Source organism: Carcharodon carcharias, chromosome 21 (genome assembly GCF_017639515.1).
Source record: "Carcharodon carcharias isolate sCarCar2 chromosome 21, sCarCar2.pri, whole genome shotgun sequence".
Lineage (NCBI taxonomy): Eukaryota > Metazoa > Chordata > Chondrichthyes > Lamniformes > Lamnidae > Carcharodon > Carcharodon carcharias.
Window position 1 is genome coordinate 68,608,189 of NC_054487.1, and position 24,457 is coordinate 68,632,645.

At 43.2% G+C, this 24,457-nt stretch overlaps 1 protein-coding gene across 1 annotated transcript in view; it reads right to left on the bottom strand.

Moving 5' to 3' along the window:
* The window catches only part of LOC121293307 (thyrotropin-releasing hormone-degrading ectoenzyme-like), a 135,251-nt gene extending 114,116 nt beyond the window's left edge, over positions 1–21,135 (bottom strand). Inside the window, exons 1-2 of the mRNA XM_041216220.1 lie at positions 21,118–21,135; positions 17,603–18,291 (exon numbers count right to left, since the gene is read on the bottom strand). Of these exons, the coding sequence (XP_041072154.1) occupies positions 17,603–18,291 (689 nt within the window). The 5' untranslated portion in view covers positions 21,118–21,135. The remainder of the gene's footprint in view (positions 1–17,602; positions 18,292–21,117) is intronic.
* Positions 21,136–24,457: the final 3,322 nt, after the last annotated feature.

Below are 24,457 nucleotides of genomic sequence, written 5' to 3' on the forward strand. Positions count from 1 at the left end.
TGGTCTGAGTTCTCAGCCAAACATGCATAATGAGGACAGGTGAAAATCTGGGAAACTCCAGTCAGGATCAGAACATTGACCTTAATTCTCCCTTTAGTTGTCTTAATGCTGGTGGCAAACTGTAAATGAACCTCAAAACAGAAATTAAAGGGGAAAAAAAGAAAAATAGGTATAAGCATGGACATTCTTAACAGTTATTGCATTACTATCAGTTGACATGGTTCACACTAAGACTGATCATGAAAGTGCCTCCAACATGTTTATGTGTCTGAAATAAGTTGACAAGATGTCTGACTGCTACAAAAACCATAGCAAAGAAATAAAAATTTAAAACTGAGAACGAGTGAATATTCAAAATAACTCAGATCTTCTAGCCTGCCATGGAGACAAAATGCTGCTATGGATTCTAATGTCCATAGGTTCAGCTGGATCACAGTGTGAATTCCAGGGTATTTCTTTACTGTGTAACTGGTAGCCATGTCCCAGCTGAGAAAGATAAGCAGATAGATACATTTCTGAGCTGATTGTGTGAATTCTGTTAGTATTGTGGGGCCATATGTGATTACTTCAGTTGGCTTGGAAATGGACTCTGGGATTAACAGGCCTTTGAGTGGAGTGGTTTGATATTGTGCAGAGTGTTTCTTATATGCTTTAAAGAAAGGCCTCCACTAAATATGACTAGATATACAACAAGCAGGTGTGGTGGAAGGGCGTAAATGATATCGAAGCTGTCAGATGAATGTGGCTATCAGTAAAAACATGTGGAAAATGGTTCCAGTTGAGATTCTGTCCCACATGAATAATAAATGTTATACAATGCGTAATATGTCTGATAAAATGCCATGAAAGTATGCAGAGCTCAAGACTGAGAACAAACAGTTCAAAATATTGCTTTGAAAGAACTCAGCAGTATAAATCAGTTACTTTCTCTAATCTAAAAATGAAGTGAAAAATGGAAAAACAACTGGCAGAATTTTTCTGAGGGTGGAACCAAAAATGGAAGGGCCAGAAAATGGGCATCGGAGAGTAAGATGGCAGTTTGCCATCATGTTCCCAACTTCGGGCCATTTTGATACAGGCAGGTTTGGCGGGGTGATGGCTACCCACCAGCAAAATTTCTTTAACGATCCCTTCACCCTAGTCAGAGCTTGCATCTTTCCGATCTCCTCTCATACCCTCTCCGAGCTCACCTTGCCCATGAGACCCGCCTCCTGCTCCTTCAAACTGATTCTCCACTAAACAGCTGATCACCCAAATTCCACGCCTGGTCCCCATGATAGCTGATATTGTAAACGGTTCTCTCTCTTCAGACCTTCTCCTGTTCTCTTTTCAATCTGCTGTCATCGCCCCCTATCCCACCGTCCTTGCACTCTATTGTCCCACCTCCAACATCCCTTTCCTCTCCAAAGTCTTTGAACATGTTGGGCAGAATTTTACGTCCCCGCAGGCTGGTGCGCGTCTGAACCGATCGGGCACAAAATAGCGCGCGATGTCGGGCAAGCATCCCAACGTCATCGCACTATCTTTCGGTCGGAGGGCACGCGGGAGAGTCGGCAGCGCGCCAGCTGACAATTAAGAGGCCTATTAAGGCCATTAATCAATTAACTAAAAGCAATTTTTCACTGCCCATCCAACTGTACAGTTGGCGGGTGAATCGGCCAGGCGGCCTTTGGATTTTTTAGGACAGCTCATCCAGAGGCGGGATGAGGTTTCCAACGGTAATTTTAAAAAAATTAAAATTTTCAGACATAATATTTATTATGTTTCTGCTATTGTTACTGAGTTCTATGTTGGGACATGTATTTTTAACATTTTTTAAATCTTTCCTTTTGATTGTACAATTCTTCAGCTCCCTGCCTCTGGGGAGCTCTCATTGCGCGTTCCCCTGTGCATGCGCAGACTTTTGCGCTCGTGCTCCTCCCACCCCCACCCCAGCAGCGCTAAGCTTCTCAACGTGCCTTTCATGCTGGCTGGCTGTTAATTGGCCAACCAGCGTGAAATCGCGGTCGGGGGACTGATCGCAGGACGCGGACTGTTTCCCAGCTGCTCCCGGGTCCACCCGCCCAAAGATCAGAAAATCCCTGCCCGTTGTCACCTGCCAAGTCCATTCCCAGTTTTCAAGAAATTCCACGGGCTGAATTTTACTGGAAGTCATGGTTTCCACACCCCTCTCCCCTGCTAAAAAGTCAGGGGTCCGCCCCTCAAGGGCAATAACTCTCGCCTCATGGAGCTGTGGCCAATCAGAGGCCAGTGGTTCTTCAGTACTGAGCTTGGGTGATGAGGAGGCTCCAATGGTTGGATCATGTTATGAGTGTCTGGGTGGACTCGTCGGATGCCAATCTGGCAGGCCCTGACAATTTGGGGTGCAGGTCCAGGATTTAAGAGGCCATGGGGCCGGGGCATGATCACCGTGGGGGCAGTCCTCCAATGGGCCCAGGGGCCCCATCAAGGAGGGACCCTCCCCCATGCCAATCAGTACACAGGGAAATTTACCAGGCCGCCCAGTTAAGGGCCTCAATTGGCCCACTGGCAGGCGAGCCACCCAATGCCACCTCCACTGGTAAAACTGCAGAGGGGGCAGGTGCGGGTGGGCAGGCAGCAGTCAGACCACCTGCTGGATTTAACCATCCCACTCCCCCACCATAAAACCCAAATACAGCCTCATGTTTGAATCCCTCCTATCAGGTTTCCGTCCCTGCCACAGGATCAAAACAGCTCTTAGCAAAGTTGCAAATGACGCCCTTTGTGACTATGACAAAGATAAATATCTCCTCCTCCCTGCAGCCTATGACATGATTGACCACACCATCCCCCTCCATGTCTCTCCACTGTCGTCCAGCTGGGTGGGACTGCTCTTAGCCCTGGTTCCATTTTTATCTGTCTAATCGTAACCAGAGTATCACTTGCAAAATCTCCTTCTCCTGCTCCCGCACTGTTACCTCTGGTGCCCCCAAGGCCCTATCCTTGGCCTCCTTTTATTTCTCAACTGTATACTGTCCCTCAGCAACACCCGCTGCAAACAAAGCATTAGCTTTCTCATGCATGCTGATGACAGCCAACTCTACCTCACCACCACATCCCTCAACTCCTCAACTGATGCTAAATTATCAGACTGTTTATCCAACATCCTGTACTGCATGAGCAGAAATTTCCTCCAATTAAATTTGGGAAGCATAAAGCAGTGATTTTCCATCCCCACTCCAAACTCTGTTCCCTAGCTACTAATTCCATCCCTGGCAACAGAGAGATTAAGCTAGCTTGTTCACAACCTTACTGTCATGTTTGACCCTGAGATGGAGCTTCCAACCTCATACTTGTGCCACCACTAAGTCCACCTATTTCCACCTTCATAGTATCTCCCAACTTCATCCCAACCTCAACTCATCTACTGTTGAAACCCTACTTCAAGACTCTGTTAACTCCAGAGTTGACTATTCCAACCCACTCCTGACTGGTATCCCACATTCTTCCCTCTGTAAATCATCCAAAACTCTGCTACCAATGTCTTAACTTGCACCACCTATGTAATTGCTGACCACATTGATTCCCAGTCAAGAAACATCTTGATTTTAAGATTCTCATCCTTTTTTTTTCAAATCCCTCCATGGCTTCACCCCTCCCTATCTCTGGAATTTCCTCCAGCCCCAGAATCCTCTGAGATGTTTGCGCTCCTCCAATTCTGGACTCTTGAGCACACTAATTTTAATTGCTCCACCATTAGTAGCCGCGCCTTTAGTCTAGCCCCTAAGGTCTGGAATTCCCTCCCTAAACCTCTCCTTTGAGAACCTGCTTAAAATCTACCTCTTCAACCAAGCTTTTGGTCATCTCACCTAAGGAGGCAGTAGCATAATGGTATTGTCACTGGACTAGTATTCCAGAACAATGTTCTGGGGCCCCAGGTTTGAATCTCACCATGGCAGATGATGAAATTTGAATCCAATAAAAAATCTAGAGCTAAAGGTCTGATGATGATCACAAAACTTGCAACCTCATAAAGGCCCATCTGGTTCACTAATGTCCTTTAGGGAAGGAAATCTGCTGTCCTGGTCTAGCTTACATGTGAGTCCAGACCCACAGCAATGTGATAGACTCTTAAATGGGCAACAAATGCTGACCTAGCCAGTGACTCCCAGGAATGAATAAAAAAAAAACTATATCACCTCTTATTTTGTCTTATAATGCTCCTGTGAAGCATCATGGGACATTTTATTATATTAAAGGTGCTACATAAATATAAGTTGTTGTAGTTGGCATTAGGATTGCTGGGTCAGGTCTGGCATGCATTAAACACACTGTTCAATTTAAATTAGTCAGTTTTATGCTCTGATAATAAGCTGAAAATCACCCCCATTGTGATCTTACATTTATACGATTAGAGGACAGGAAAAGCAGAAAAGTGCTTTTTAAAATTAAGTAGGGGTGCACTTTAATGCTGAAATTTTCCTGAGAGGTATTATTCCCTCTCTACCGTGAATTTTCACCAGACATAGAGCAGGAGCCCTGTTTAGATGTTAAACCGAGGTATTTGCTGCACTCCAGTTAAAGTTGCATTTTCAGAGCCGGAGTAGCACCGAGGAAACTCCCAGCCATTGATTTCACAGAGCACAGTCCTGGAACGGCAGCGGTTAGAACAAGAAGCAAAGGCACATTTCAAAACTTAAATGCAATGACTTACAAATTAATGTTACATGCTGTATAAATAGATGACAAGTGCGTAACAGTTAAATCTGTTTTGTTCCACCTGTTTAGGTGATCTAAATGAACACAGACACTTGGATTAACCAAGTCTTGAAATGAAAAATGTCGATCTGTAAATGACATGGAAAGGAGTTATAATGCGCATTCAGTTTGTTCAAAAGGGGATCTAATTAGAAATGTCTAGTATGTGCTCCTCCTGTTATACAGGTTTGCTTTGTTGTCATTAACATCAAATAATTGATTCTTTTCTGACACGCTTATCTGTTAGTACCTGTGCTCACAATGTTGTTGGAACCTCTATTCCCATTGCATTACACCATAAGCACGGGTAATATGTATATATTCATCTGTTACAAATTCAGGGCTTGCCTCCACAGGTGTACTCTTGAGCTCATTGTCATCCATTATTCCTGTAATTAGATCCCATGTCACACATGCATAATCCAATTAAACAATAACGTTACTCACGCATGAACAATAGATCCCCTGGTGATCATATCTTTTGCAAATGTACTTATTCAATCTTTTCAAAGGTTAATTGATAAACTATTTGGTATGATGGGGCCAGATGTGAATCATTAAGCTGTTTTATTTCATAGCAAATGAACATCTAGCTATGACCACACTCACTTACTCAGTACAGCTTGTCTTTGCATAATAATACAAAATAATGAGCATACCACGCTTCCCCCTAGCAATAGGTCAAACTACTCAACTTGAACAAAGTTAACTCTTAAATGGCCTCCTACATTCTCCATCTGAGCCTGACCATCAGTTGCCCTCGCAGCTTTCTGTATTGAAAACTTTACTGACTGCCGATATTTCCCGTTTCTGATTTTTCATACCCAGAAATGGTAGAATCAGAGCAGCCTAACAGACTGGGTCTAAAGGTGTTTTTTGATTGATTGCTAACACAGGCTAACAAATTGCTTTTTGTTTTGTATATCCTGTGGGGAAAATAACATCAAAGCTTCGCTTGTTAACCACCCACTCTCTCAATGCTTTGTTTTAAACTTGCATGAGTGTCATCATCTTGACATGCTAATTCTGTTTCTCTCTGAGTATTTCCAGCATTTTCTGTTTTTATTTTATATCAGGGCAGGTTCATATATTGATCTTTGATAAAATTAATAATTTCATGATAATGTTTAACACCATTTGTGAAACAGTAGGACTGTTATTACTGTTAGTGAATCAATCTAAAGCCATAATATTTTCCATTGCAGTGAACGGAACAGTGCTGAATTGAGTGACTTCCTTAATAGTTCATTTAAGTACTTTAGTTACAACAAATGCAACTACCGATTTAAATGTTTGCCTGGAGTGTAAATGGGACTGTTCAATTGATGACCTATGGGGATTATTTTCCACCTCAGCATCTGTGGATGAAGAATAAAGTGTATGGCTTCTTCAGAAATGCCTGCTGTGGTATATGTGAACAAAATCAGTTTAGCACAACACATAGTGTACACTATTCTAATGTGGAATGGTGTAGGATTACTGAGCTGGATTTTCAAATCGGGATCGGAAACCCACTCTCACGATGCTATTTAAATGCTAATGCCCTAATTGGCCAGGAGGCGAGCTTCGCACCCTATTAATTAGTAGCGCCAAGTGTCTCCAGGAGGAAGAGCAGCCTGCCTGGTGTCACCAGCAAAGGCAGGCAGCAGCCATGTTGGAGCCTGCCACTGTCTTGCCAGACAGAGTAGGCAGCTTCTCAGAGGGCCAGAAACTGGAACACGGAGGAAAGTGACCATACTAACAAAATAAAGGCGCAGAATGCGACCTGGTGCAAGTTGGCCCATCAAAATTCAGTCTTCCAAAAATTTAAATAAACCTTCCAATGTCCCTGCCATGAACCTGACAGCTGGGCACTAACATACACCAGACTGTTCAGGTTCAGGCTGAAATAGACATTAAAAATCGCATTTTTATTTCAGATTTCCAGCATCCCCAATATTTTGCTTTTACTTTAGTGTTTAATTCAGTGCCACTTTTCTTGTGAAGATGTTCCGCTCTTCTCTTCAACAGGATTTCCATTTGTCTTTCACCATCTTCGCCTTCATTGCTTTCCATTTCCCTCCTGGTGCTTGATAAGGTGTTTTCCAGAACTCACTTTCACAGCCACATCTCCATCTTCTGCAGTTGTCTCTGACACCGATTTATCCCACTTGCTGCATTCTGTTCTCTCAGGTCTAACCCAGTCTTTGTTATTGAACCTGCTGACAATGGGGGTGCTGTTGTTGTCTGGCGCACTGACCTCTACTTTGCAGAGGCTGAGCTCCAACTCTCAGACACTTCCTTCCTCCCCCTGGATCATATGACCCCCGCCACTGAACATCAAGGTATCACTTCCAGGATTGTCACTGACCTCCACTCCTCCGGAGAGCTTCCCTCCACAGCTTTCCACCTCAGAGTCTCCCAATCCTGAAAAGCCCACTTCTACCTCCTTCCCAAAATCCACAAACAGGATTATCCTAGTAGATCCATCATTTCTGCCCGTTCCTGCCCCACTGAACTTATTTCTTCTTATCTTGACTTTTATTTTTTCTCTCCTATCCAGTTTGTTCCCACCTACATCTGTGAATCTTCTCATGCCACACATCATTTCAACAATTTCCAGTTTCCTGGCCTTAACTGCCTCCTCCTCTTCACTATAAACATCCGATCTCCATCCCTCACCAGGACTCTCTACTTCTTTCTTCAACAGAGGCACAAACAGTCCCCAGCCACCACCCTAACCCTCCTCCAACTGGTTCAGCCTGTTCTCTCACTGAACAAGTTCTCCTTTAACTTGTCTCACTTCCTCCAAATAAAAGGTGTGGCTATGGGTAATCGCGTGGGCCCTGGTTATGCCTGTCTTTTTGTGGGGTATGTGGAACATTACTTGTTCCAGCCCCACTCAGTCCCCCTCCCACAACTCTTTCCATTACATCAATGACTGTATTGGTGCCGCTTCTTGCTTTTGTCCAGAGCGGGGAAACTTGATCAACTTTGCTTCCAATTTCCAGCCTTCTCTCATGTTCACATTGTCCATCTCCAACACTTCCCTTCCTTTCCTTGATTTCTCTGTCTCCACTGTTGGGATAAGCTGTCTACTAATATTCATAATAAGCCCATCACCTCCCACATCTATCTCGACTACACTGCCTCATACCCTGCTTCCAGTAAGGACTCCATTCCATTCTCCCAGTTTCTCTGTCCCTGTCACATCTGTTCTGATGATCAACCGTCAACAACAGCACTTCTGATATGTCTTCGCTTTCCCTCAACTGAGGATTCCCCCGTTCCTCGCACCACCAGCCCCCCTTGCACTCCACCCACTGTAAGGTCCTCAACCGCTTCCGACCCAATTTAGGCATTTGTTCTCTCACCCCTTTCGCCTCCCTCCCAGTACTGCAATAGGGATCCCCTTGTCCTCACTTTTCACCCACCAGCCTCCATATTCAAAGGATCATCCTCCACCTCCAGTGTGATGCCACCAACAAACAAAATCCCCTCCGAAAGGATCGTTTCCCCTCCCCGTGACACTCTGGTCCACTTCTCGATCACTCCCCACCACCTCGGCCCTTCCCACAGCACCTTCCCATGCAATCACAGAAGGTGTAACACCTGCCCTTTTACCTCCACTCTCCTCACCACCTAAGGCCCCAAACAATCCTTCCAGGTGAAACAGTGATTTCTTGTACTTCTTTCAATTTAACCTAATGTATTCACTGTTCACAATGCACTCTGCGGAGACCAAATGCAGGTTGGGTGATCACTTTGCAGAACACCTCCGCTCAGTTCACAAGCATGATCCCGGAATTCCGGTCACTTGCCATTTTGATTCACCACCTTCCTCTCATGGTCACAGTTCTGTCCTCGGCCTACTTCCAGTGAAGCTCAACACAAGCTTGGGGATTGGGGAACAGTACCTCTTCTTCTGACCAGGTACCTTACAGCCTTCTGGACTCAACGTTGAGTTCAACAACTTCAGACCATGAACTCTGTCCCTCATTTTAATTCTGTTTTATTGTCATGTGCCTGCAGCTGGTTTTTCATGTTTTTTGTTTTTGGACAGAGCTGTTCATTATTCTGCCATTCACGCTCACTCTGGACAAATGCTTTGTTTCTTTACGACAACCATTACCACTCCCTTTGCCTTTTGTTCCATGACATCTTTGTTATTTAATCGTTTATGCTGCTACCATATCCCAGTTCCGCTCTTATGTTCTTCCTTCCCCTCCCCCCTTTCAACAGCTAATAACCCATCGCATTTCTATTATCCACCAGTTCAGAAGAAATCATATTCAACTCAAAATGTTAGCTCTGTTTCTCTCTCCACAGATGCTGCCAGATCTGCTGAGTATTTCCAGCGCTTTCTGTGTTTACTAAAAAGCACATTTACACAGGCCCCTTAGCAAGCTCCTTAAGGAGCGTAAGGGGACATTAATTGGCGATGAACAAGTTTCCCAGTCCCGCCCTGCCACCGGCCCTTCGAAAATTTCAAACTGACCCAGAGGCACCGGGATCCTGAGACAACTTCAGGGATCATGATTTTCAAATCATGCCTGCATCTGGTCCTGACCCTGCAGGCATTTAAAAATAAGGCCGATTTATCTTTTGTATTCCCCAGCAACTTTGGAACTGTGCTAACAAAAAGCAGTAGACAAAATTGAGGATGTCCTTCAAGTTATTTCCTTTTCTTCCATTCGGTTGTATTTTTGTTATATTAACTTGCCAGTTGACTACCAATCAGAGTCCACGTGCCAACCAATCAACACTCTCTTCACACACAGTATAAATTGTTGTTTTCCTTCTTATATTGGTATTCTTGCGAGTGTCCTGATGAGTGCAAGACGAAAAGCTTTGACATGTCTCTTTCTTCAGCAATACTCAAGTTCTGCACTACCAAACCATATATTTTTTAAATAGTCGTTAACAGCCAATCCTCTTAGCCCATAGGGCTAGAAGTCAATTTTCACCTTTTGAAAATGCTCTTCAGGCTACATGGAGATAAGATTGATCAGAAATACATACATGGCTGGTAATGTGATCCCTTCTGCACAGCACCAGAACTCTTCCTCCAGGCTCGTTCTATTACCCCTAAATGAGTAAATGTTACCCCTTAATCAAAGATCCGCTCCCCACTATCAACATCCAGAGACTGAACTGGACTAGCTATATAAATACTGCGCCTACAAGAGCAGGTCAGAGGCTAAGAATCATGTGACAAGTAACTCACCTCCTGACCCCCCCAAAGCCTGTTCACCATCTACAAGGCATAAGTCAGGAGTGTGATGGAATACTCCCCACTTGCCTGGATGAGTGCAGCTCCCACAACACTCAAGAAGCTTGACACCATCCAGGACAAAGCAGCCCACTTGATTGGCACCATATCCACAAACATTCACTCCCTCCAACACCAATGCATAGTAGCAGCAGTGTGTACCATGTACAAGATGCATTGCAGGAATTCACCAAGGTTCCTTTGACAGCACCCTCCAAGCCCACGACAACTACCAACTAGAAGGTCAAGGGCAGCAGATAGATGGAAATATCAACACCTGGAAGTTCCCCTCTGAGTCACTCACAATCCTGACTGTAAAATATATCGCCTTTCCTTCATTGTCGCTGGGTCAAAATCCTTGAACTCCCTTCTTAACAGCACTGTGGGTGTGACTACACTACATGGACTGCAGTGGTTCAAGAAGGCAGCTCACCACCACCTTCTCAAGGGTAACTAGGGATGGGCAATAAATGCTGGCCCAGCCAGCGAAGCCCACATCCCGTGAATGAATAAAAAAAAGCTCATTCTTTATGCTTATATTTTGCTCTCAGCTCATTGGAAAGTACACGCTGGAAGAAAATCAATGTCACAAGGATGGAACTTCCAGAGCCAACAGCTCATAAAGGGCTGCTAGTGCTTTGTCAAGATGGGGTTGAGGGGGCGGATGAACAGCAGTTGTGGTGGTGACATCAAAACATTGTCCTTTGAGGACGAAATCAACAAATGCAAAAAACAAGCTCGTCCTTGTGGAAGATCACTCAGGAAGAAATAACTATTCTTATGTTGGGTCCCACTTTGGTGCCCTATTAGAATAGATGCTGTGTATTTGAAATGCATGTAATTCCTCCTTCCTTTCAGCTTCTCCCACGTAACATGGGATTGAAAAAGTGCTGGTCGGTCACCCTTCATATCATTTTTCTTTGGATTTGGTGGGCGGTTCTACAGCTGGATGCCCTTCCAGCCACTAACCACAACACCCCGCCCCCCTAGCATTTATACGGACAGGGACCAGTGCTAATACACGCTGGCTTGCCTGCAGAGTGGCTGGGTTCTGAAATGCATATAATATGATTGAGCCTTACACAGACTATGAAAGCACCATAGGCTGACTGGATGCATTGGGTGTGCACAGCACCTCAGGCAGATCAAAAGTCTTGGATGTCTGTGTCCAATAATAAAGGGTTACTATATGATGTTGTATAATCAGCCCTACAGAATCTGCCCACTGCATGAGACAAAAATAACATGGGTTAAAAAATAAAGAAACCCAGTGCACACTATTTATGTATCATTAGTGCACCAAGGTAAAATAAGGAGTGGAAATTAAGACATGCTGTAAGAACATGGACATTGGTTAATTTGTACTTACAAATGAAGTGAGACTAGAATTTTTCCCAAAAAGCTATTTTGCCTTTGCTTGCATATAAATATTTTCCCACAGACTACAATAACGTTGTAAATTTGCTTTCCAGCGCTAACACAAATTCAAACATGAGTAAATACATCACCATAGCACCATGTGAGAAAGGAACTATTTTTTTTCATTACTAACCAATGCCTATGCTTTTTTATCCTATGCCTATGTATTACAGAAAATGAGGCACAGAAAGCGTTGCCTTGCACAAAACCGATCTGCTTAAAAACACAAGGGTTCCTCAGCTTTTGTGTTAAAGGAAGTTTAACTATTTACTCACAGCAGATCTGTAAGTAATGCTGAGGATAAGCAAGATGCCAAAGCTTAAACAATTGGTGCAGAGTGACAGACCTATGGAAGATGCTGCAGTGCAGTCACATCTCTATTGATCTTCTGTCCCCTATTGTAAATGTCAGTGGAACCTAAACCGAACCTCACTGTCACTGAAGATCCCACTCGGTCTTTGCTGTCATCACTGACTCCAAACAAAGCTATCAACCCAACCCCAAAGCCTCATCATTGCGGCAGTTCACACTCAGAAATGGATGAAGTCATACCTAAAAGAACAGGATTAAAAGGTATTCTGAAATAAAAACAGGAAATGCTGGAAATACTCAGCAGGTCAGGCAGCATCTGTAGAAAGGGAACAGAGTTAGCCTTTCTGAACTATTGAATGGCTATCGACCTGAAATGTTAACCCTGTTCCTCTCTCCACAGATGCTGTCTGACCTGTTGAGTATTTCCAGCAATTAATGTTTTTAGTTCAGATTTCCAGCGTCTGCAGTATTCTGCATTTAATTCATTTGACTGTGCCATTTGTTTTGCAATCACTGTTTTAAAAATCAAATACTTCTTACTTAACCTTCCTCAAATGACCACCTATCGCCATACTGCACTTCGCACATTCTATACTGCAGCTCAGCCATCAGGTGTTGTGCGTGACACAAACAGATTCACAAAAAACTCTAACTCACCTAATTGACACTTTGCCAGCTTAACAAGAATGAGCTTTATTATTATAGACGAGTGTTCTTGTTCACTGGCCAATTTAGAAAAATCCAACAGAATCAGAGCAGAGTGCCATTTTCACTCCATCAGTGCATTTCATTATTACTAACTTACACCACATGGACTGCAACAGTTCAAGAAGACAGCTCAGCATCGCCTTCTCAAGGGCAACAAGGGATGGGCAATAAATGCTGGCCCAGCCAGCGACGCCCACATCCCATGAATGAATGAATAAAAATAAACTTTGAAGGTATGGATCAATCACTCATTCTGTGACAAAGAGGAAAATAGGGGCAAATACTGCGCACCTGAAAGAAAGAACTTCCATTTATATGGTGAATTTGTCTTCCTCAGAACTTCAAAACCAAAGAGTTGGTTTTTGAAATATGGTCACTGGCATTTTATAGGCAGATGCTGCAGCCAATTCGTATACAGCAGGATCCCATAAACTGTAAATGAGATGAATGATCAGTTAATCTTTTTGGTGGTGTTGACAGTGGGATTAATGTTGGCCAGTACAATTTTTTTTGAAATTCATTCATGTGTGCATCACTGGCTAGGCCAGCATTTATTCCCCATCCCTAATTGCCCTTGAGAAGGTGGTGGTGAGCTGCCTTCTTGAACTTCTGCAGTCCATGTGGTGTAGGTACACACACAGTGCTGTTAGGGAGGGAGTTCCAGGATTTTGACTCAGCGACAGCGAAAGAGGTGATATTTTCCAAGTCAGGATGGTGAGTGGCTTGAAGGGGAACTTCCAGGTGGTGGTGTTCCCATGTGTCTGCTCCCTTGTCCTTGATGGTAGTGGTCATGGGTTTGGAAGGTGCTGTCTAAAGAGCCTTGGTGAGTTCCTGCAGTGCATCTTTTAGATGGTACACACTGCTGCCACTGTGTGTCGGTGATGGAGGGAGTGAACATTTGTGAATGGGGTGTCAATCAAGCATGCTACTTTGTCCTGGATGGTATCAAGCTTTCTGGGTGTTGTTAGAGCTGCACTCATCCAGGCAAGTGAAGAGTATTCCATCACACTCCATCCAATAATGCCATTGAATGTCAAGGGGCAAAGGTTAGATTCTCTCTTACTGGAGATGGTCATTGCCTGGAACGTATGTGGTGCGAATGTTACTTGCCGCTTGTCAGCCCAAGCCTGGGTATTGTCCAGGCCTTGCTGCATATGAACATGGACTGCTTCAGTATCTGAGGAGTCGCAAAAGGTGCTGAGCATTGTACAATCATCAGCGAACATCCCAACTTCTGACCTTATGATGAAGCAGCTGAAGATGGTTGGACCTAGGACACTACCCTGGGGAACTCCTGCAGTGACGTGCTGGAACAGAGATGATTGACCTCCAACAACCATTACCATCTTCCTTTGTACTATATATGAGTCCAACCAATGGAGAGTTTTCCCCGATTCCCATTGACTCCGGTTTTGCTAGGGCTCCTTGATGCCACACTCAATCAAATGCAGCCTTGATGTCAAGGGCAGTCACTCTCATTTCACCTCTGGAATTCAGCTCTTTTGTCCATGTTTGAACCAAGGCTGTAATGAGGTTAGGAGCTGAGTGGCCCTGGCAGAACCCAAATTTAGTGTCAGTGAGCAGGTTATTGCTAAGCAAGTGCCATTTCAAGACTTTACTGATGATCGAGAGTAGACTGATGGGGCCAGGTTGGATTTGTCCTTCTTTTTATGTACAGCACATACCTGGGCAATTTTCCATATTGCCGGGTAGATGCCAGTCCTGAGACAGCTTGGCTAGGGGAGCGGCAAGTTCTGGAGCACAAGTCTTCAATACTATTGCCAGAATATTGTCAGGGATACTGCTTTTGCAGTGGAATGAATTGAATTGGCTGAAGACTGGCATCTGTGATGCTGGGGACCTCCGGAGGAGGTCGAGATGGATCATCCACTCAGCACTTCTGGCTGAAGATTGTTGCAAATGCTTCAACCTTATCATTTGCACTGATGTGCTAGGCTCCTCCATCATTGAGGATGGGGGTATTTGTGGAGCCTCCTCCTCCAGTGAGTTGTTTAATTGCTCACCACCATTCACGATTGGATATGCCAAGACTGCAGAGCTTAGATCTGATCCACTGGTTGTGGAATCGCTTAGCTCTGTCTATCACCTGCTGCTTACGCTGTTTGATATGCAAGTAGTACTGTGATGTAGCTTGACCAGGTTGACACCTCATGTTAGATAAACCTGGTGCTGCTCCTGGCATGCCCTCCTCACTCTTCATTGAACCAGGGGTTGATCTCCTGGCTTGGTGGTAATGGTAGAGTGGGGGGTATGCCAGACCATGAGGTTACAGCTTGTGGTTGAGTACAAAACTGCCATTGCTGATGGCCTACAGCACTTCACGGTTGCCCAGTCTTTAGTTGCTAGATCTGTTCCAAATCTATTCTATTTAGCATGGTGATTGTGCCACACAACACGATGGAGGGATCCTCAATGTGAAGGGAGGATTTTGTCTCCATAAGGACTGGGTGATGGTAACTCCTACTGATACTGTCATGGACAGATGCATCTGTGGCAAGCAGATTGGTGAGGATGAGGTCAAATATATTTTCCCTCTTGTTGATTCCATCACCACCTGCCACAGACCCAGTCAAGCAGCTATGTCTTTTAGGACTCGGCCAGCTCGGTCTGTAGTTACTGAACCAGTTTTGGTGATGGACATTGATGTCCCCCATCCAGAGTACATCCTGTGCCCTTGCCACCCTCAGTGCTTTCTCCAAGTGGTGTTCAACATGGGGGAGCACTGATTCATCAGCTGAAGGTGTCAGGGGTTGGGGTGCGGTGAATGGGTGGTGGCAGTATGTGATAATCAGCAGGATGTTTGACCTCGTGCCATGAGACTTCATGGGGCCTGGGTTCAACGTACTGCCAACTCTGCTGAGTCTGGTGCTGGTGGTGTCTGGCACATTACCTGTAAGTTATGATTCTGTGAGTATGACCGTGTCAGGCTGTTGCTTGACTAGCCTGTGAGACAGCTCTCCCAATTTTGGCACTAGCTCCCAGATGTTAGTAAGGAGAACTTTGCAGGGTCGACAGAGCTGAGTTTGCCACTGTTCCTTCCAGTGCCTAGGTCGATTCCTTAATGACTTTTTAGCAGTTTGATACAACTGAGTGGCTTGCTGGCCATTGCAGAGGGTATTTAAGTGAACCACATGAGCAGAACTGTTCAGTTTTCTACAAAAAAGTAGGATCTCTTAGATATCCTCACATAAATGAATAGGAAATTGAACATCTTTTCAATTTTCGGCATATCCTATGCATACTACCGACTCCTGGGTCAGATGCACCATAATCAGATATATAGTAAAATTCCCTTAATTCTCCTCACCCTTAAAAAGTATTGTATCTTCTAAAGTGTTTCATAAAACTATCATAAGACTATTCATTAAAGCACAACTACATATTAGCTGTGAGTTGTGTGCGTTCCAGCATCAATCTCCAACCAACTATCTATGAAAGTGAGTCCTTCTTATTCAAACTAAAACACTGAAGTGTCAGTATGATTTTTTTTAAGTTACCTCAACAGCCTATCAGAGTTAGAAGGTGATATTTTTGATGCTAATTAGTGTCGAATTCCGGACAATTTTATGGTATGAATCAACATCCACAGTGAGGTGGGTTGAGATTGTCAAAACCTATTCCAAAAATAAACTCACTGCCAACGAAGAATTGAGAATTTAATTCTATCGAGCTAAACAGGAATTAAATTCTGAACAATCTTTGCAATAGAATTTAGCACAACTAAGCTCCGCCTGTAATTTTCGCTTCCCCTCCTTAACATAAAATCGCTGGTGAAATTTTCTGGAATGGACAGATAATTTATTCACCAAAACCTGCACATAACCAGAATGACTGTTCTGTGCTTGCAGCTACAGAACAAATTGGAACTTGGCAACTATTCACATTTGTAACATTTGAATGGAATCTAACCTGATAACTCAGCAACTTTTTATGTAACCACTAGCCTGCCAGTGAACTTTCTGCGCTTACAGTTTGCTGTACAGTACTGCTGGATTTGAAGCAGCAAGAGCAGATTTTATATCTGTATATCAGATGCCAATAATTTTAACCATGTCTTCTATTAATACTGCTTGAAAGTTATAATGGTTCTGTGATTCACTCCTGAATCTAGTTGCAAATGGGCGTCAGACAGTACAATGCATCACACCAACACTAATGTCAAATGTGCAGTATAGTACTGCTGTTTTTTTGTAGAAATCAGAATCTGGCGTCAATAGCAGGACCATCTGGAGAAGCTGCTGTTGTCACATTTGTGCATCACTCCACAGCCAGTACATAGCATAAATCCATTACCGTAAAAAGTTTTTTTTTAAATATATCATGGTTCAATTTCTGATGACTGAAAAGAGCCAACTATCCCATTAATTCTTTTGAATCATTCGAAATATTACCAAGGGGCTGAGCCTCATAACCAGAGCTCTGTGAGTCTGTGGAGTTTGGTTTCCCCACACTATGTGATATAAGCAGACATGATAACAGCAGCCCCTAGTGGCAATATGTTAACAAACTATAGAGAGGTACATAGGAATGAAATACTGGCCATAAAAAGACCAATATCTAGTTTGCCTTTTCCCAATCTGACAGTCGGATGATTCAATGATAATGGGGTTGTTGCCTACCCATAGCCATCCTCTCTATTGATTAATCCGCAACAGAGCCACACATGACCTAATTGGTAAAGCACCACTAATGCACAATAAATCTGCATTTGGGAGGTTTACCACACAGTGCCCAGAGACTTAGGGAAAGAGCTGACAGCCTGTTTCCAGCAGTTAATAAAGAATATCAAATCACACTTCCTATTGATAATAGTCATTCAAAATTAAAGTAACTTTTAAATAGTTTAAAGATAATAGTTAAACATCCAATGTAGTGCTTCTTAGGGTAATCAATAAATCTACAATTCCCCTTCAAAGCTTGAACTCGCTAATGACTCTGAGCAAATGCATTATCCCAAAGATTTATTTTAGATTAAACAATATATCACAATGCTGTGTGTGATTCTGTCTATATATTCCATCTGGTCTTTTGAGTTTTCTGTGATTTTTCAATTGTCTGTTACTTTTTTATATAAGCTAAAGTGCAATGAAATTGCTCAACAGTTCAATTCACAATTTGGTCATGTTTACTATTCCCAGAATGCCCGAACTACCTAACTTCTGGTAAACTTACCTGCTCTCTCCACTTGTCACATAGGAGCTCCGAAAGAAGCCGAGCAGCTCGTCTGCTATATTGGCATTGTATTTTATTTTTAAAGTGTAACGTTTCAGTGCTTTCAGCTCCCTGGTCAACATAATCACTAAAACTTGGTTCTGCGGATATAAGAAATATTTTCTAATTCCGAGGCGGTCAGAGCTGTTTGCCGTAGTGACCTCTGCCCCTTCAACTGGCAGCTTGTCTGCATGCAGCACTATGTACTTGGTTGAGTTCACACAGTGCATCCAAATGCTGACTTCTCCAGAGAAAGTAAAGTTGTCCATGAAAGCTGTAATGTTCAGGTCGTAATGATAGGGTTTTACTGAACTGGGCAGCCTCAGCTGTGTCCATGGTTTTCCAGCCGTTTTGCTATGATTGGGGTTGCTGAGGCTCTCTCTAGTCTGGTTCAACTTGGCCCCGGTATACACAGTGGCATTCGCTACCCTGTTGCTGCCGTCATTGGCACACTCCTCAAACTTAACACTCAGAAGCACTGCTATAATTGTGACTATGATGAGACCCAGGATGGAAATGGCAAAACCCAGTACCAGTCTCCTGTGCACGGTGATGTGTCTTTCCGTTGTCCTGGGTCGAACCACCACAGAGTCTGCCCACTGATCAGACAGTCCCCTTCCATTCCGCATGGAGTCTTCTTCAATCACCATCTGCGTGAAAGACATGCTTTTGTCTCGTTTATCCTCTAAAGCCATCACACTTGTCACTGCTAGTCTTTAAAATGCTGCAGGTTACAAGAAAGAAAATAGAGGAAAATGTGCTTCCTTGGCTGCCAGTCTAATTCAGATGTTCTGAAGGAGAGAAGATCTTCGCATCGATTGAGAAAAAACTCCAACCTTCCGTCATTAGAAGTTTTCTTTAATTGCCTTGAACATTGGTCTGAAAACCTATAATGTAAAAGGGACTGTATTCTCTCTTTAAATAGATACTGTTTGTCAGGCAGCAAATCACATTCCGCCTCTCACCTTCTCCTGCAAGTCCATGTTTGCTGATATTTTTACGTCTCAGTATTTTAAAAGAAATATTCTTTCAATGAAAGATCTCTCTGTTGCCGTGGGTGGTGGTGATGACTGTTGGCGGTGGCGAATCACCATTTCCACTGGCTTAGCATCTTTTGTGGTCGGAAAAATTCAGAGCTAAACGATCAAAATATCCTAGTCCTCCAGAGTCCTGGACAGCACTCCTGAGAAAAGTGCAGGCCGCCAAAGCAACAGCTCTCACTTCTCTCCGACCTGTCAGAGAAAAGAGATTCAGTTAAGTTAATAGAGTGGCAAAAGACCCTGATAATTGAGGGAGATCACAACAGGAGAGTGTGGCAAACTATAAGGCAGCCTTGGGATCAACACTATCTTTGGTAACGCCCATATTTAATATTAAATCAGCGATTCTCACTTTAACTTCAAACAGCTCAGGCTCAACTCCAAAAAAAATCCTAAAGGAAAATAGTAACTGGTTGATGCATAGTAACGACTTGCAATTCTGTAAACAGAACCGAGCCGGCTAATTACCACCTCAATGGTAACATGGCTTGCTGTTATCTGCTTAAAATGTGCACATAAATATAATCCATAAACATTATCATAAAAATAAATCGTAATAATAAAATTATTGAAAACCTGGTTGCTGCTATTGAGCTGTCACATTGGTTAAACACATTGGTTCAGTCAGACTCGGTCTCTTTCTCCCCAGGCAGCCAAGACGAATCAAAGCAAGAGATATTGTCCCAAATAACGTCTTTGTGTTGACGGGGGTCCCGAAGTCTGATTCTCGTCCTACGTGACTAACGTCTCTTTCTTAATTTTTCATTTGTTTAGCAGAAAATACATTTAAGCAGTCTTGTGCAAAAATCCATCTGTATAATAATACTTGCACGTGGAACATAGATGTTATTTTAAAAAGTCTCAAACAAAACCGTTCACCATTGCTGCCTTGGGGATCTCTGCAGAACTGATAATAAAACAGCGAGCTGTGTCTTTGGCGGTTGGCACTGTAAGAGCAGGTTGAAGTGGGGAAGTTCCCCGATTGCTCGCAGAGCCGGCTCGCTGCCCTCAGCCTCTTTATTCCTATGGTCTGGAGTTGGCTCCGATGTCCCTCTCTGCAGCGCTGCCCAGGGTGATCGACAAGGGATCGAAGCGCCCGCCAGAGTCACTTTGCCTGCCTGCACCTCCCCAAGGCAGCCAGCCTCCCACATCGATCCAGGGCGATTAGCACAACACTTCCCCCACCCCCAAACATCGATCCAGGGTGATTGGTACCAACCCACCACCCCCCAAAACACCCAGTCACCAATCTCACTCCACCATCCAATCACAAATCCGCTGCACTTGTGCATATTCATATTTCTCCCCCACCCCCACGCCAGAAATCATTCAGATTAAAGCATCGGTAATAAATGAGTTTTTCAACTTGCAAAAGAAGCTGCAAACGCTGCTTAATTTATTTGGCGCGCTTGTCATTCGTCCCCACATCATAAAATATTTGCCATCTATTTAGACAGGATTGAGCCGTTGGCTCAGACACACTTGGAACATGTTGGCAGCTGAGTCAGCTTTCAATCGGGATTTGTAAAATGCCCCTTTTATTGGTGCTTCTATAGTTTCCCCACAGTTGATGCGTTGATGTTGCGCAACACGGATATTTAAGAGTTTAATTTTGTCTACCTTATGCATGAGGCAGTTCACAGCACTGCTCTCTAATCCCATTGCTGTCCTGACAGTGGTTCGGGAGTGAGTGCTGTCCCTGTAAAGCATCAATGCCCCACCTGGCGGTACTGAGTGTCACTGAACAGCGAGCTCTACAAGGGTGGGAGCTTGGGAAAAAATCAAAGCTGCTTAATAATGAGGGAAGAGAGTATGTATAAAGTGTTAAACTGTGTTAAGGTGGCAGCAAGAGTTTTGTAAAATTTAGCATATTCTGCTCCCACTCATTAAAAGATCCAGGGGGGAAAGTCTTTATCCGTGCAAGTTTTTTTAAAAATTCGTTTGGTGATGCCAGCATTTGTTGCCTTTCCCTAATTGCCCTTGAGAAGGTGGTGCTGTGAACGGCTTTCTTGCATCACTGCAGTCCATGTGGTGGTAAGTACTCCCACAGAGCTGTTGAAGGGTCATGAGGACTCGAAACGTCAACTCTTTTCTTCTCTGCCGATGCTGCCAGACCTGCTGAGTTTTTCCAGGTAATTATGTTTTTGTTTTGGATTTCCAGCATCGCAGTTTTTTGTTTTTATCTCCCACAGAGCTATTGGGCATGGGGAGTTCCAGGATTTTGGCCCAGCGACCGTGAAAGAATGGCAATATAATTCCAAGTCAGGATAGTGTGTGGCTTGGAGGGGAACATGAAGGTGGTGGTGTTCCCATGCATCTACAGCCCTTGCTCTTCTAGATGGTAATGGTCACAAGTTCAGGAAGTGTTGTCGACAAAGCCTTGGTGAGTCGCTGCAGTTCATCATGTAAATGGTACATGCTGCCGCCATAGCTCACTGGTGATGGAGGGAGTGAATGTTTAAGATGATGGACCAGGTGCTAATCAAGCCAGCTGCTTTGTCCTGGATGGTGTTGAGCTTGTTGAATGTCATTGGAGCTGCACTCATTCAGGCAAGTGTAGATATTCCATCAAACCTCTGATTTGTGCCTTGTAGATGGTGGAAATGTACAGGAGAGTCAGGAAGTGTGTGAGGGCAACTTGTCATATTCTTCCGGCAAATACTCAACTCCACCCAGGACAAAATAGTTGGATTGATTAGCACCTGATCCACCACCTTCAGCATTCACTCCCTCCATCACCAGTGAGCTAAAGCAGCTGTGTACCATCTACAAGATGAACTGCAGTAACTAACCATGGCTTTGTCAGCAGCAGTTCCCAAACCTTCGACCTCCACTGCCTGAAGGACAAGGGCAGCAAATGCAAGGCAACACCACCACCTGCAAGTTCCTCTCCAAGTCATGCACCATCCAGTCTTGTCAGGATTCCCATTGCTACCTTGTATTTTAAAAGCCAAGGCTATGAGGAAAGAGAAGGGTGATGGGACTAATTGGATGGCTCTTTCAAAGTGGCAATACAAACATGATGGACTGAAAAGCCTCCTTCAATGCTGCATAATTCTAAGATGACTAAATTAGTCAGCTGATATGACTGCTAGGTTTGCTTCGTCTTTTCTGCAGGCCTTGGCCTTCACCTATGTTTCACAATAGAGAAATGATAAAAGAGTCCAGATGATGACATTATGGCTATGAGAATGAAACCTGAATTAGTAGACATTATTTGACCTCATGATTTCACTCACAGACCTCAGAAGTGTATTATACAAATAATTAGCAACAGACCACTTAAAACATTTATATGAATTTTCTTTACCTACTTTGTAACAGAAGTATTAGCCTATTTAAATAAAAAGCTTGTTAACTTGTTAAACTATTTCCTAAAAAGTTTGTTAACTTGTTAACCAATTACCACTAGAGTCAGAAAAGAACATTCATTTAAGTGAAATAATGTCAATGGAGGGAAGTGCCATGAAAAAGATTCAAAGCATGGACCATGATACTTTTACCTTCACAGTAACACACGAGCTCAGATTAGCCCTTTGAATTTTTGGATATAATTTTCTCTTTCAGAAACATTAACTTTATTTGATTGTGCTATCTAACAAAAAGTGCCATCACATTCACATAATGTCATTTCAAGGCCACAGTCTTGAAAATCTCTCTGGTCTCGTATAAATCACATGAATTCCATTCCATTATGCAGCTTTATTCAGTGACAGGTCTGCTGTGTGTATGTTTTACTTATCAGGGCAGAAGGTGAATAGAGTATTTTGTGTCATTGTTATCTGGTAATACCATCAAAGAAGGATGAATGATTGTGATGTAACAACTCCTAATTTATTGAGAAATGAGTAACAGCTGACTATGAGGAAATATTGCCTGTTATATAGAGAATTACAGGAGATTGGCAGTGTGTGTAAGTGTGGCACACTAGATTTTCTTGACTTTGTTTCATTGTTGTGTATTAACTAGCAGATCTAGGATGAGGTAAAGCTAACATATAATGGCATGAAATATGAGATCATTGCAGTATGAATTAAAATGTTAACTGGAATCATAAGGTATGTCACATCATTTAGCACACACAACCGTTTATATATATTTTCCTTGGGATATGAACAAAATTGGCAAGGCAGGATTTACTTTACTGAATTCACTTTACAACTTGATATGGGTTGTTAGTGTAGTACCAGAACTATTAGGCTACCGTACTGCTCAGCATTCATCAAAATAAACTTTCTGACTCCAACTATTGATCATGTTTTAAAACTTTAAAATAGTCCCCCAGCTCTTTTATCAATCAATAGAGTCTAATATTAGTGCCTAAGTATTTTCATCAAAAAAGTCACATTTAACAGAGACTAAAAGTGGGGTTTAAGAAAAACTATCACAATGGAAACTGAACATCAAATATTAATGGAAATTAATCAAAAGTCTATCAAAAATGCAAATTTAGTTAAAGACCAAGAAGGATTATTAAAATAATGTTAAAAATGAAACAGGCAAGAGTAAGGAATGTGTGATATTTATAATCATTCTTACACAGTCAGAGGAGACAGGAGAGTTTTTATTCACCAGATGCAAACATGTAGAATCCTACAAGCAACTTGTGAGGTGAAAGAACTGAAAAGCTTATTTGTATGTCAGAATCTCTTTACAACTTTAATAATAGAATTGTGCACTCCATACAGAAAGGAATTCTGCACTAAAACTTTTTAACAAGTTCACCATATACCAGAGCCCTTGATGGGGGAGGCCAAGTTAAACAAAATCTTAGAGACTAATGTACAAGATGAGCATTAGAGGATTAGTTGAGAGGAGATGTTGGCAAGCATATATGGGTAAAGAATTCACATTTATTGCCCATCCCTAGTTGCCTTTGAGAAAGTGGTGGTGAGCTGCCTTCTTGAACTGCTGCTGTCCATGTGGTGTAGGTACATCCACAGTGCTGTTAGGAAGGGAGTTCCAGGATTTTGACCCAATGACAGTGAAGGAAGGGCGATATATTTCCAAGTCAGGATGATGAGTGGCCAGGAGGTGGTATTCCCATCTATCTGCTGCCCTTGTCCTTCTAGATGGTAGTGGTTGTGGGTTTGGAAGGTGCTGTCGAAGGAGATTTGGTGAATTCCTGCTACAACAATTTCTACCGATTGGGAGCTGGGACCTTTAGTTGTGACTATAGCTACAACAACAACTTATATTTATATAGTGCCTTCAATGTGATGACAAAATTAAGATACATCACAGGAGCATTATAAAATGCCAAGCTAGGTAAGAAGATATTAGGCTAGGTGACCAAAAGCTTGGTCAAAGAAGTAGGTTTTAAGGAATGTCTGAAGAGGAAAGAGAAGCGGAGAGGTGCAGGGAGGATATTCTTGTCTTGGGGCCTTGGCAATTGAAGCCATGGCCACCACATGTGGGGAAATTATAATCAGAAATACACAAGAGGCAAGAATTAGAGGAACACAGATATCTCAGAGGATTGTGGGACTGGGGGGGATCACAGAGATAGGGAGGGGCAAGGCCACGGAGAGATACTAAAACAAGGATGAGAATTTGAAAATCAAGACCTTGCTTGACTAGGAGCCAATGTATGTCGGCGAGCACAAGGTTGAAAGGGAAACCGAGCTTAGTGCGAGTTAAGACATGGGGATCAATGTTTTGGATGCCGTCAAGTTTACAGAGAGTAGACTGTGGGAGACCAGCCAGGACTGAGTTGGAATATTCAAGTCAAGAGGTAATAAAGGCATAAATAAGGGTTTCAGCAGTAGATGAGCTG